A 13,643-nucleotide genomic window follows, 5' to 3' on the forward strand; every position below is an offset into this window, starting at 1 on the left:
GCTTTCCGAAACACATTTAGGGAAGAGGCGTGCCGGAGATCTTGTGGGAGGGAGTTCCAAAGAGTGGGGGCCGCCACTGAGAATGCCCTCTCTCTAGTACCCGCCAATCTGGCTGTTTTTGTTGGCAGGATTGAGAGAAGGCCCTGTGTGGCCGATCTTGTCGGGTGGCATAATTGGTGGCGTTGAAGGCGCTCCATGAGATAAACTGGGCCGAAACCGTGTAGGGATTTAAAGGTCAATACCAACACCTTGAATTGGGCTCGGAAAACAACTGGTAGCCAGTGTAGGTCGAACAACACTGGTGTGATGTGATCTCGGCGACTATTCGTAAGTAGTCGAGCCGCCGCATTTTGTATCAGTTGTAATTTCCGGACCGTTTTCAAGGGTAACCCCACGTAGAGCGCATTACAGTAGTCCAAACGAGAGGTGACCAGGGCGTGTACCACTAGTGGGAGCTGGTGAACAGGAAGGTAGGGTTGCAGCCTTCGTATGAGGTGTAGTTGGTACCAGGCTGCCCGGCTCACTGCCGTAATCTGAGCCTCCATGGACAGCCTGGAATCAAGCACAACCCCAAGGCTGCGGACCTGGTCCTTTAGGGGTAGACTCACCCTGTTGAACTTCAGGTCAATGTCGCCCAACCTTCTCTTGTCCCCCACAAGTAGTACCTCGGTCTTATCAGGGTTCAACTTCAGCTTGTTCCTTCCCATCCATCCACTCACGGATTCCAGGCACTTGGACAAGGTCTCCACAGCCAACTCTGGTGAAGATTTAAACGAGAGATAGAGCTGAGTGTCATCCGCATATTGATGACACTGCAGCCCAAATCTCCTGATGATTGCCCCCAGCGGCTTCATATAGATGTTAAATAGCATGGGAGAGAGGATAGAGCCCTGTGGCACACCACAATTGAGAGGCCAAGGGTCTGATACCTCCTCCCCCAACGCTACCTGTTGGTACCTATCGGAGAGAAAGGAATGGAACCACTGTAATACAGTGCCTCCAATTCCCAATCCCTCCAGGCGAAGCAGAAGGATACTGTGGTCGACAGTATCAAAAGCCGCTGAGAGATCGAGGAGGACAAGAAAGGTGGATTCTCCCCTATCTAATGCCCTCCTCAAATCATCTACCAGAGCGACCAAGGCTGTTTCAGTTCCGTGACCAGTCCTGAAACCCGATTGGTATGGATCCAAATAATCCGTTTCATCCAAGTGTGCTGACAACTGGTTGGCCACCACTCGCTCAATGACCTTGCCCAGAAATGGTAGATTCGAAATTGCTAATATCATAGGCAAACAGGATTTAGGATGGAGGACTTGGGCCCAAGCTAACAAAATGAATTTCAGCAAGGATAAAGTTTGTGTTTAGTTAAAAGTATAATATGCAGGTCATGGAAAGTAATGGTACCACCCTGCTCTGCCTCACTTGAAGAACTGTGTCCAGTTCTCAGTGCTGCAAGAAGGCTATTGTAGGAATGTCTCCAGAGGAGGGGTACAGAAATGGTATTGGGTTTGGGGGGGAATGAAAGAGTTGGCTGCATTCACCCTGGAGAAGAGACGATTAAGAGGTGATAAGATGCCACCTTCAAATCTTTCAAGGGCTGTCACGTAGATGATGAAGCAGAACTGGATTCAGTAGGAGGTTGATATTAACATGAAAAGGGATTTGGACTAAACTTTAGGAAGAACCTTTTGACCGTGGAACTTGCTGCTTCAGAAGGTGGTGGGCTCTCTTTTGTTAGAGGCTTTTGAGCAGAGTCTGACCTATTGAGGATGCTGTTGGTGGCCTTTGAGGTCCTTTCAAGCCCTGATTTTAATTTTATGTATTTGGTAAAAGGGAAGTCTTGATCCTTCCAGTCTTTCACAGACAAGATTGTGTGTGATATTCATATGATCCTCCAGAAAATACTTTCCCAGTGCCAGGCCATACATTTCCACTAAAGGTCCCATCATTTTTAAAGATTCTATAGGTGTAATCCCTGGCTCAGTTTACATTTTAACCTGTTCCAAACTTTAATAACCTTTTAACCAGAACAGTGAATTCTAATAGCAGCACCTGTCCATGCTGTGTGTGACGCTTCCTTTGATACTTGAGACTCCCAAAAGGGGACTGCAAGGCTCCAGCAGACCTGTGCACCTGATGTAATTTTCCAGCCTTCCTAAGCGGTTGAAGCTCTTCATTATACTTAATTAAATTTTCCTCATTGTTACAAATGCAACAGGATCTACTTGACACATTACCCACATTGTTTCCTTAACTGCTCTGTCTGAGGATTTTGCAAGCAAAGGTTTTAGAGGCTGGTTCTGAATTCCTTGGATAGATTGAAGTGTAAAATTGCATTTTTGTTATCCAGAAGCCAGGAAAGAGGATCTCAACCAAATATAGGAAATTATCTCTAGGAATTCCTAGTTAGGCATCCAAGCTGTTTCTTATCTATGTCAGAGCAACACACAAGCCCTGTGTGCTCCAAGAGCTCCAAGTTACTTGAGTACATTGGGTTCCTTTATCATAGGATAGTTTGATATATTTTTTAAAAAAGTCAAACCTGCATAGGACTCTAACTGTCCTGGGATCAGACCCTGAGATTTTTCCAGTCATGAAACGTATGAAAAGCAAACAGCCTTCACTGTTCCTCGAAGAAGACAAACAGCATCTTCACATTGTTGCTGGTTGTGTATGCTGTTTGTCTATTGATGGTAAAAGAATTTGGTCCTATGCGCCTTGTTATTTCAAGTCAGCAGCCTGACAGCCTCTACCTGCTGAATTTCCTATGATCTCCTTTCACTTCCACAGCAGTGACTCCAGCAGCAGTTCAAGTGATGAGTCTCCAGCGCGTTCAGTTCAGTCCACAGCTGTCCCAGCACCCACTTCCCAGTTGCTTCCATCTCTGGAAAAAGATGAGCCCCGCAAAAGTTTTGGGATTAAAGTTCAGAATCTTCCAGTGCGCTCCACAGGTAAGATCCAAGAGGAGCCATTGGCATCACCCGTCATTGATATTGATCCAATTGTGGCTGCCCATAATACTTCACTGGAAAATGTAAGCTCAGTTTAATGAGCTGAACATCATTTACAAGTTATTGCTGACCTAAATGTTGATGGTAAAATTGTCATATTGCAAATGAGGCAGCCTTATCAGCCTAAGGCAGCCTTTCCCAACTAGTGGGCCACCAGGTGTTGTTGGACCACAACTCCCATCAGCCTCAGCCAGCATTGCCAATAGTCAGGAAAGATGGGAATTGTGGTCCAACAACATCTGGTGGCCCACTATTTGGGAAACGCTGCCCTAAGGTACCTGGGGTTTTCCCAGCATTGGTTAAAGATATATAAAAATAAAAGCAGAGCTGTGCATGTGCCTTTAAAAGCAACATTCTGCACGTAGTTTTACACTAAGGAGGACTGAGCAAATTCATGTATTTGCACAATTTATTCTGGTTCTGCCCATCATAGGAAGGGGCAGGGAGCAACAGAGCAATGAATCCCCATCTCCTGACCAGTGGAGACTGTATTTAGGTTCCCTTCTGACTTGAGTGACTCTGCTAGGCTTGCATTCAGACCAAAACTGTTGTTCAAGCCCAGGCTACACTTCACCCCAAGCAGGGAAAGGAGGAGATTGGGGGCTGCATGTTTGGTTTGGGGAAGGGTGGTGGCTAAGCCCAAGTGGCTTGTTCTGCTTGCAAGTCAGCAGATGTCAGGAGTGTAGGTGCAATACTACAACATAAATCTAACAGTAGAAATGCACAACATAAAAGGAGAACCACAACATTTGTGTTGCATTTTCCCAAAGACTCCGTGTGTTCTGTAACCGTCAGTATGACTCTTCTGCTTTGCTCCTTGGCGTGTAGATACCAGCCTTAAAGATGGGTTATTTCATGAGTTTAAGAAGTACGGGAAGGTGACATCTGTGCAGATCCACGGGGCCTCCGAAGAGCGGTACGGGCTGGTGTTCTTCCGGCAACAGGAGGATCAGGAGAAAGCACTCAATGCTTCCAAAGGGAAACTCTTCTTTGGCATGCAGATCGAAGTGACAGCTTGGATAGGGCCAGGTGAGCCCAAGGGGGGCATTGCCAACACTCAGAAGTGGCAGGTAGCCCCACATCAGTTGCTTAGAGCAAAATCCAAGTTGGTCCAAAGAGAATTACTCAGTCAAAACATCACAAAGCCATGAGCTGGCTTTTCAGCTCCCCAAAATGACTTTGTCCAGCCTGGAGAAGAATAGTGAGGAACTCAAAAAGCCAGCTCACTGCTGCCGCTGCTGCTTTGTGATCCTTCAGCTGGTCCGAACAGAGTTATTGCCCAACTGTTACTTTTCAGTTTGTCGTTGGGAACCTTTTCTCTACAAACCCCTTTGAAGTCAGTCTTGTGTTCATCTACATCTCCCATCCACTTCTGCTGATTGGACAGTCCAGAAGAAGTGCCCTTAGTGGGCGGGCTCTTCCTCTGTGATCTGTAACTGTCCCTTGAGACAAGCTGTGTGAATAGCAACACCTCCTTGAGGAAGTTGGGCAGGAAAAAGGTTGCTTTGGCCATGCAGTGCCTCTGTCAGTGGAGTACTGCCTCCCAGAGGTTTAGTGAAACAGGAAAGATGAAATCATAACATGCTTCCCACTGTTAAAGCTGCTCCATTAATTATCAGTTTCTCATTTTTTTTTTTTTTTTCAATAATTTTTATTCAGATTTTCATAAAACATACAAAACAAAATCATAAAACATTCAAAGACAAAAAACAAAATCAAAAATAGTTAAACAAAAAGAAAAAAAGAAAAAAAAAAAGAAAAATAAAAAATAAAGAGTAAAATATTGACTTCCCATTTGTCAAAGATCAAATCAGTTATAAGTCTATAATATATAACAATCCTGTCTCTTAAGTCATATTATAAAATCACTTTCCTCCAATAGTTATCTTACTTAATCATCAAATCTCATAAACATTACTTTATTCTTTCCACAAAAAGTCAAAGAGAGGTTTCAATTCTTTAAGAAATATATCTATCAATTTTTTTTCCAGATAAGCATATCGATTAATCCATCTCATTACTAATTATGATAATCTTATTGTCATAACCATAGTCAAAATAAACATTTCAATTAATCCAACACATCAGAATCTGTTAGGTTCAGTAATTTCAGTAGCCATTGTTCTATTATCTCTATTAGTTCCATTTTCCATCTTCCATCTTCAGTAGTCTTGTTAAGTCCAGTAATTTCAATATCCAATCTTCCATTATCAGTATTCCATAATAATCTTGCTGTCAAAGCCATAGTCATATAGTAAGAGTCTGATGGGAATTACCTCTATCCCAAATATTTTCTTGCCATCCATTCTGAATAGGTTGCTGAAATACTGCTGTAAAATCATATCTCTGTTCTTTTTTTCAAAATACACTGGGTCATCTCTTAAAAGTTTTTCCATTGTCACATGGCTGCAGTTAATTCCATAGATTTTCTCTATATTGGGCTCCATCACATCATTCCAGTCCAGAAGATAATCCATGCCATTGATAACTTTATCTCTAGAATCTTCATTAATTTCTTCAGAGATAACATTGAGTTCCAAACAATAGATTTTATTTCTAAAGTCCATAGACTCCAAATCTTGTTCCTGTTCCACGTTTGTTCCAATCTCTGGGATCTCCTCTCTCACAGGGACCCCTATTCCAGTCTCCAGGGTCTCCTCTCTCACAGGGACCCCTGTTCCAATCTCCGGGGTCTCCTCTCTCACAGGGACCCCTTCCAGGGTCACCTCTCTCACAGGGACCCTTATATCTTTAATCTCCTGCTTCATTTTACTCAATTCAATTTTCGTTATCTCAATCTCATCCATTATTTTCTGAAACATAGTTATTTCCAGATTCTCAGCCACTTTCTTAATTGCCATTTTAAAAGAAAAATATAGGAAAACCACTTCTTATTTCAGCAACAATTGGGTTAATACTCCAAACTTGGTGACATCACAGTATAAACAGAGCAGACAGCCTTATCTCTCCAATAGTTAAGTAAACAAAATGCAGTTCCCAGGATCGAAACAATTAATGGCAATCGTCAAGAAACAGATTCGTCAAAATAAAATAGACCAAAAAGAAAGTAGTCTCAAAACAGTATAATATTTTTCAAAATAAAAATCTGGAATAGAAATCCCTCTTCTGTGTATATCTTTAGAATGCAAATCCAGGACAGCTTTTTGCAACAAAAACAGAGATAAGCTATTAATTAGTGCGTAGCAGAGAGAAGTTATGGCTCCCCAGTGAGATGTCAAAAACCGATCAATCTGGCAAATCTCTTTTAAACAGCAACAATTTAAGTCAAGTAAAAGAAAAATATAGAAAGAAGGGTGCTTGCCTGTTAGTGCGTTCTCTCTTAGAAGATAAGATGAACGTTCGCTTTAACAGATAGAGCTTGCTGTTGAAAATCCGTCCCACCTTCGTCGGCTGGACCTCGTCCCATAAATTAATGAGATCTGGTCGTCCCAACAAAAATAGGCTTTGAGGTTAATCTCTTCGTTTCTCCCTACCCGGGAGAAGTTTAATCAGTCAAAAAAAAAAGAAAAAACTGACTGATATATCTGAATAAGCTTCTTTTGAGGCAGGAGCCCGTCTCAAAAGCAGGCACAGGCTAAGTCACCCTTCCCGGAAGTCATCAGTTTAGGTTTAGTGAAACAGGAAAGATGAAATCATAACATGCTTCCCACTGTTAAAGCTGCTCCATTAATTATCAGTTTCTCATTTTAATTGGCACATTATGTGTTGATTTTGTCTTTGTGTTAGGTTTTGTGTGGAAAATCATAAATCGCACCAAAATCAATTCTGAGCTTGCCCTTTGCCCTTGATTCATCTATTCCTCCAGATTAATACATTCCTTTAAATGTCCAAATGTCCACTGTTTTATAGGAGTTGGTAGACTGCTCTAATTGGTTGGCATCACTAAATCCGAAACCATTTGGAACAGGGTGGGGTGAAGCACAGCCGTCTTGACATGAATGTCACTTTAGAGAGATTTAGGTGTTTCAGAGAAGACACTACATAAAGTTAGGAGAACTTTTTTATTGTCTGTCTCCAGAAACAGAAAGCGAGAATGAATTTCGGCCTTTGGATGAAAGGATAGATGAATTTCACCCCAAGGCAACGCGAACTCTCTTCATTGGTAATCTAGAAAAAACAACCACATATCATGACCTTCGCAACATTTTTCAGCGTTTTGGAGGAATAGTGGTACGTACAGTCTCTGTGTGTATCTTTTTATTTGAGAGAGAAGCATCGTTCAGCTTATTTAATGTAAGCAGTAACGGTCCATTAATCCGTTAAGTATAGCTGGATCTTACTGGCCTTTGATATGGAAAGGATAAACTTGAAAGGTGAAAGAGCATATTCGGTATCTCGGGAGAGCAACATCTTCAACAACCATAAAATAAAAATACCCCTCTGCAGTCCTAAGTATTTTGAGCCCTATGCACATCAGAGATTGCCTCCTTCCCTGTGTCTCCTGCAAAAGCAGGTGAAGTCCTTGAGGGGAGATAGTTCAAAGGTTTGCCTACCCTTTCCCACCAATACTAGAAGGGGCCGAGGCGGAAGAGTGCTCATGGCAGCTGGCCAGCTACGAGACACCCTCCCTGAAGTGCACTGCTTCTCACTGTGTCTTGAAGAGGCGATCTTGTCCCTTGCCTATTATACATGTTTGCTCAGCCTGCAATCATGTCTAAACAAGGCCAGTCTGGTTCAGCAGAAGATGCTTCTGTGTATGTGCGTTTAGCTGTTCCACACAGCTGGAACATTGGAAATTGTTGCATGCACACAATGGTGGTGGCAGAGTAGTATGTTGCAGATGCTCTGTTATGTGGATGTCAACATTGTACATCCCATTTTTAAGGGAAAAGTGACATAACGGGTTTATTGTTTTGTTGTTTTTTTAATTGTTTGCTCAGGGCAAGTCAGTAGCCCTAATTTGGATGGCATCACAGGTCTTTGCTTACCCTCCCTTGCTTGGAGCCAAACGGCTTCTGGGAATGTAAGTCTTCAGTGGATCTGTTGCTCTTCTCCCTGGATTTGTTGCATGTGATTGAGAGTCTTCCTTGAGCAGCTTGCCTGAATCTTCTAGCATCCTGCTCACCAAGAAAGAATAATGATGTGCTGTTCTCAAGAAGAGAAAGTGTCCAGCTTCTATTTCTAGCTTGGAAGGATGAGTTGTCCCCCTGTGAGAACATTGTACTTTCCTCCGCTCCGAGACATTAGAGCAGACACTGACCAAAGTGTTATCCTTCTGTCTGCCTAAACCCGAAAAATCCCTGGTGTATAATTTCTCTGGGATGGATTTTTAAATATTTCCAGAGTCTCTTAGTCTTTGCTCAGATTTATGCAGTTGCTGGAGATAGAATAACATCCGGATAACTAATCGGCATCATCACTGCTGTTGCATTTTTGCTCTTGTTTGTCTGGATTTAATACAATGTGTCATCTTGGTTTAGGATGAGCTGTGAGATGAGGAAGGGCAGGAAGAGTCTATTGTCCTGGTCTTACACAAACAGTATTTTCAAAAATGTAAAAATACGACATTTAGGGGATATTACTACTTAGAAAAATTAATTGGGGAGGGGATGCTTCTCTTGACACTCACTGCACTCTTTCTCCCCCTGAACGTCCTCTCCCCCTGAACAGAACTCAGACAGCACCGTGGTATACACCTCGGTTGCGTAGTCTGAGACAGGAGGTGAGACGACTAGAACGCCGGTGGCGGAAATCCCGCTCTGAAGATGCTCAAACACAGGTTAGAGCAGCAATAGCTGCCTACCAGGTGGCAATAAAGGCAACAAAGAAAGATTTCTTTGCTGCCTCTATTGCATCCGCAGAGTGCTGTCCCAGGAAGCTGTTCCAAGTGGTCCGAAGTCTGGTCGGTCCAGTCGCTCAGGAACCCTTGGAGCATTCAAAGGCTTCCTGTGACAAATTGGCAAGGCACTTTGCCGATAAAGTCGAACATCTGAAGAACTCGATTCCGTACGCTGTGGATGCAGTAGAGGATCCAGAGTTAACCAGTTGCAATCCGGTTCAGTGGGATCGGTTCCGGCCTCTTCCTTCTGAGGATGTGGACAAGGTACTTTCAACGGTGAAGCCTACCACCTGTCTGATTGATCCTTGCCCATCATGGTTCCTTATGAACTGCAAGGAGAAATTGGGCGAAGGGATCAGGGCGGTGGTAAATGCATCCTTGAAGGAGGGTGTAATGCCACCGGCCCTCAAGGAGGCAATTATAAAACCCATTCTAAAAAAGTCCTCCTTGGATCCCCAAGTTTTGAACAACTTTCGCCCCATTTCGAATTTGCCATTTTTGGGCAAGATCATTGAGCGAGTGGTGGCTAACCAGTTGTCAGCACACTTGGATGAAACGGATTATTTAGATCCCTACCAATCGGGTTTCAGGACTGGGCATGGTACAGAAACAGCCTTGGTCGCTCTGGTAGATGATATGAGGAGGGCACTAGACAGGGGAGAATCCACCTTTCTTGTCCTCCTGGATCTCTCAGCGGCTTTTGATACCGTCGACCACCATATCCTGTTAGATCGCCTGGAGGGATTAGGGATAGGAGGCACTGTTTTACAGTGGTTCTGTTCCTTTCTCTCTGACAGGCATCAACAGGTAGCATTGGGGGAGGAGGTTTCAGACCCTTGGCCCCTCACTTGTGGAGTACCACAGGGTTCTATCCTCTCTCCCATGCTATTTAACATCTATGTAAAACCGCTGGGAGCTATCATCAGGGGTTTTGGGCTGCGATGTCACCAATATGCTGATGACACGCAGCTCTATCTCTCCTTTAAATCTTCACCGGAGTTGGCTGTAGAGACCTTGTCCAAGTGCCTGGAATCCGTGAGTGGGTGGATGGGAAGAAACAGGCTGAAGCTCAATCCTGATAAGACCGAGGTGCTACTTGTGGGTGACAGGGGAAGGTTGGGTGTTGCTGACCTGAATCTTAATGGGGTAAAATTGCCCCTGAAGGATCAGGTCTGCAGCCTCGGGGTTGTTCTTGATTCCAAGCTGTCCATGGAGGCTCAGATTTCGGCAGTGAGCCGGGCAGCTTGGTATCAACTACACCTCATACGGAGGTTGAAACCCTACCTTCCTATTCATCAGCTCCCACTGGTGGTACATGCCCTGGTTACCTCTCGTTTAGACTACTGCAATGTGCTCTACGTGGGGTTACCCTTGAAAACGGTCCGGAAACTACAACTGGTGCAGAATGCGGCGGCACGCCTGCTTACAAACAGCTGCCGCCGTGATCACATCACGCCAGTGTTATTTCATCTACATTGGCTTCCAGTTGTTTTCCGGGCCCAATTCAAGGTGTTGGTCTTAACCTTTAAATCCCTATACGGTCTCGGCCCAGTTTACCTGAAGGAGCACCTCCAGTACCACCAACTAAGCCGCCCGACCAGATCAGCCACACAGGGCCTTCTCTCCGTCCCACCAACGAAAACAGCTAGGTTGGTGGGGACTAGAGAGAGGGCATTCTCAGTGGCGGCCCCCACTCTCTGGAACTCCCTCCCGTTCGATCTTCGCCATACCCCTTCCCTAGATACATTTCACCGAGCCTTAAAAACATGGCTCTTTGGACAGGCCTTTGGGGTCCCCGGGATGGGCTAATCTCTTTATATTGTTTTAAAATTGTCTATTGATGGCCCTGTACTGCCGCTTTTTAAAATGGTTATTGTTGACTGCGCTGTATTTTATTATGTATTGTATTATTATGTATTGTTGAATTTAATGTTGTACGTCGCCTAGAGTGGTTTCGGCCAGATAGGCGACTCAAAAATTAAATTTATTATTTATGATTATTATTCTCCAACCTAAACCCCACCTGCCCTTGCTCGGGGGCATGGGGGGTAGGCTTGGCCGAGGGGCACTGGTTGCTGATTCCTCCTTCAGTGGTTGACCTTAAGTGGGCAGCTTTACCCCCGGAAGGCTAACCCCCCCCCCCCGAGTCATGAGCCTGCTGCTTGCTCGGAGGGAGCAGGGCCGTCTCTTTGGCCAGCACCAGCTGAGTCCTCCTGGCCCAGCAGCCTACCTGGTGTGCCGTGGCCTGGTCCATCTCTCAACACGGGCTGCTTTCCTTCCCCCTCCTCAGGATATTGACATTAAGAAAGTAAACGGGGTGCCTCAGTATGCATTCCTGCAGTACTGCGACATTGCAAGTGTGTGTAAAGCGATCAAGAAGATGGATGGTGAATACCTCGGAAACAATCGGCTCAAGGTAAATTAATTTTCTTGTAGAAGTGGTCCTCGTTCAGGGGTGGGCTTTCCTTTTTTTGTGTGTCCTGAGACTTAACGTGATTCTTACCAACTTGAACTGTGAAGCAAGGCCCAGAGACTGTGACGTCCTTGGGGCTTTTCTCTGTGCTTGTAGCACAGATTAGATGGTTCCTGGGGGGGTTTCAGTCCCTCCAGATGGCATCCATTGGCAAAGTTGGCATAAAAATGGAAGGCTGAGCGAACAGGGAGGTTGGTTGCCTTTGCTGCCTTTGCCATTATCAGTTTTCTCTCTGCCTTCTTGCAGCTCCGGTACAGAGTGCACTTTAATTCACTTGCCACAGGAATGGGCCACATTTTGTGTGCATTTAAGCTTCTGAATTTATGTTAATTAAAGCTGGCTTATTAGTTGCTGGCACCTGCCCGAGGGGGATATTCGCTCAGAAGTAGGCCTGCTCTTGTTTAATAAGCTTCATTGTGCATTCTCTGACTGACTGGAGGTTTTGCCCTTTTATGTCCAGCTGGGCTTTGGGAAGAGCATGCCTACCAACTGCGTGTGGTTGGATGGCCTTTCGACAAACGTCACGGATCAGTATTTAACGCGACATTTCTGCCGCTATGGTCCTGTGGTGAAGGTAGGTGGGAGGCCTTCTGCAGCATGAAGAGCTGTTCTCTCTTCCTTCCTTCCTCAACCAACCTGCTTTTTCTGACCCTGCAATTCAGGCGGTGTCATGAAGGCAAGCGTCTGCCTGTCTGTCCTCTCTGTGGCTGAGCCTGTCCTTCAGAGAGACTTACAGCTCTTGCCACCTTTTTAGTTTGAGAAACCACATGATTCCAAGGAGGCAAGCCCAATGTTCAGAGAGTGCTTGGCATATGTGCCCTCTCCCTCTACTTTTCAAAATCACTGTAATATCGTGGGAGCAGTGCCCACTTCAGTTACAGGGCTCAGATTGCTCACATTGATTAGGGAAGTTGACTCGGGACTATCGTTCGAAATGGAGAGGGAAATGAATGCAAAGGGAAGGTGTATTGATCGAGATTGGGCAGGGACACGTTCGACTTCTTGCCCAAGCCCCCCCCCCCGTACCTTTAATCATGCCCACTTCTAGGTGTCTTATGTACATTCATATTTAAAAGGACCAAGCTGTCTTGTAATCTCTGCTGCTGATCTGAAAGCTGTGCTGCTCCTCTCATGTTGCAGGGTGACTGAATAATAGAGCTGGTTTGGACATGCATGGGGCAGGAATGTCTCCTGCACAAGCGGCATGGAAATGGATGGGATTTTGAACTCTCGGCATTACTTCCATGGAACTTGCTAGTGCATTGTGTCTCAAACAGCACACGCTTAGCCCCTCAGTGGAACTAGCACTTTGTCGTTCTTTTCAATTGCTTTTTAAAAAAAGGAATGTGTACTCTCCGGGCATAAAACGTCTTTCTAAAGCCTTTCAACTAGAACAGTTACAGGGAAATAAGCAAAAATACAGAAAAACAAAACAAAGGCATAAAAATGCTTCAAGCCACAGCATTGACAACCCAGAGCAGTCCCTTTTGTCCTTTTCTGTTGTCTCTGTTACAAGATGCTTTGTTGGGGGGAAAGCCCCAAACTCCTCTAATTCAGTGTCGTAACAATATCTCTCCTCCACACCCCTGGCGGCATTTGTTTTGTTGGGCAGACGTTTCTTTCCTGCGGATGAGACTCTTGTTTTTGTTTTTCTTTTGTTTTTGTTCTTCCAGGTGGTGTTTGACCGCTTAAAAGGCATGGCTCTCGTTCTCTACAATGAAATTGAATATGCACAAGCAGCTGTAAAAGAGACCAAGGGGAGGAAAATCGGTGGGAATAAAATTAAGGTCTGCAAAATTAACTTCTTGAAGAATTTGTTGTTGTTATGTGCCTTCAAGTCGATTACGACTTATGAATCAGCAACCTCCAAGAGCATCTGTCATGAACCACCCTGCTCAGATCTTGTAAGTTCAGGCCTGTGGCTTCCTTGATGGAATCAAGCCATCTCTTTCTTGTTTGGCCTTCCTCTTTTTCTACTCCCTTCCGTTTTTCCCAGCATTATTGCCTTTTCTAGTGAATCATGTCTTCTCATGATGTGTCCAAAGTATGATAACCTCAGTTTCATCATTTTAGCTTCTAGTGACAGTTCTGGTTTAATTTGTTCTCCCAATTATTTGTCTTTTTCACAGTCCATGGTATGCACAAAGCTCTCCTCCAGCACCACATTTCAAATGAGTTGATTTTTCTCTTATCCGCCTTTTTCACTGTCCAACTTTCACATCCATACATAGAGATCGGGAATACCATGGTCTGAATGATCCTGACTTTGGTGTTCAGTGACACATCTTTGCATTTGAGGACCTTTTCTAGTTCTCTCACAGCTGCCCTACCCAGTCCTAGCCTTCTTCTGATTTCTTGA

General features: G+C 44.6%; 1 protein-coding gene across 5 annotated transcripts in view; it reads left to right on the forward strand.

Annotated features, from left to right (window-relative positions):
- Positions 1–13,643, forward strand: part of SPEN (spen family transcriptional repressor) — a 68,283-nt gene that overhangs the window by 37,728 nt on the left and 16,912 nt on the right. For all 5 annotated transcript variants that reach the window (XM_061601734.1, XM_061601735.1, XM_061601736.1 and 2 more), the window contains 6 exons: positions 2,791–2,951; positions 3,840–4,040; positions 7,051–7,202; positions 11,102–11,227; positions 11,745–11,858; positions 12,958–13,071. In XM_061601734.1, coding sequence (XP_061457718.1) covers positions 2,791–2,951; positions 3,840–4,040; positions 7,051–7,202; positions 11,102–11,227; positions 11,745–11,858; positions 12,958–13,071 — 868 coding nt within the window. The remainder of the gene's footprint in view (positions 1–2,790; positions 2,952–3,839; positions 4,041–7,050; positions 7,203–11,101; positions 11,228–11,744; positions 11,859–12,957; positions 13,072–13,643) is intronic.

The sequence above is a fragment of the Rhineura floridana genome, chromosome 18 (assembly GCF_030035675.1).
Source record: "Rhineura floridana isolate rRhiFlo1 chromosome 18, rRhiFlo1.hap2, whole genome shotgun sequence".
NCBI lineage: Eukaryota > Metazoa > Chordata > Lepidosauria > Squamata > Rhineuridae > Rhineura > Rhineura floridana.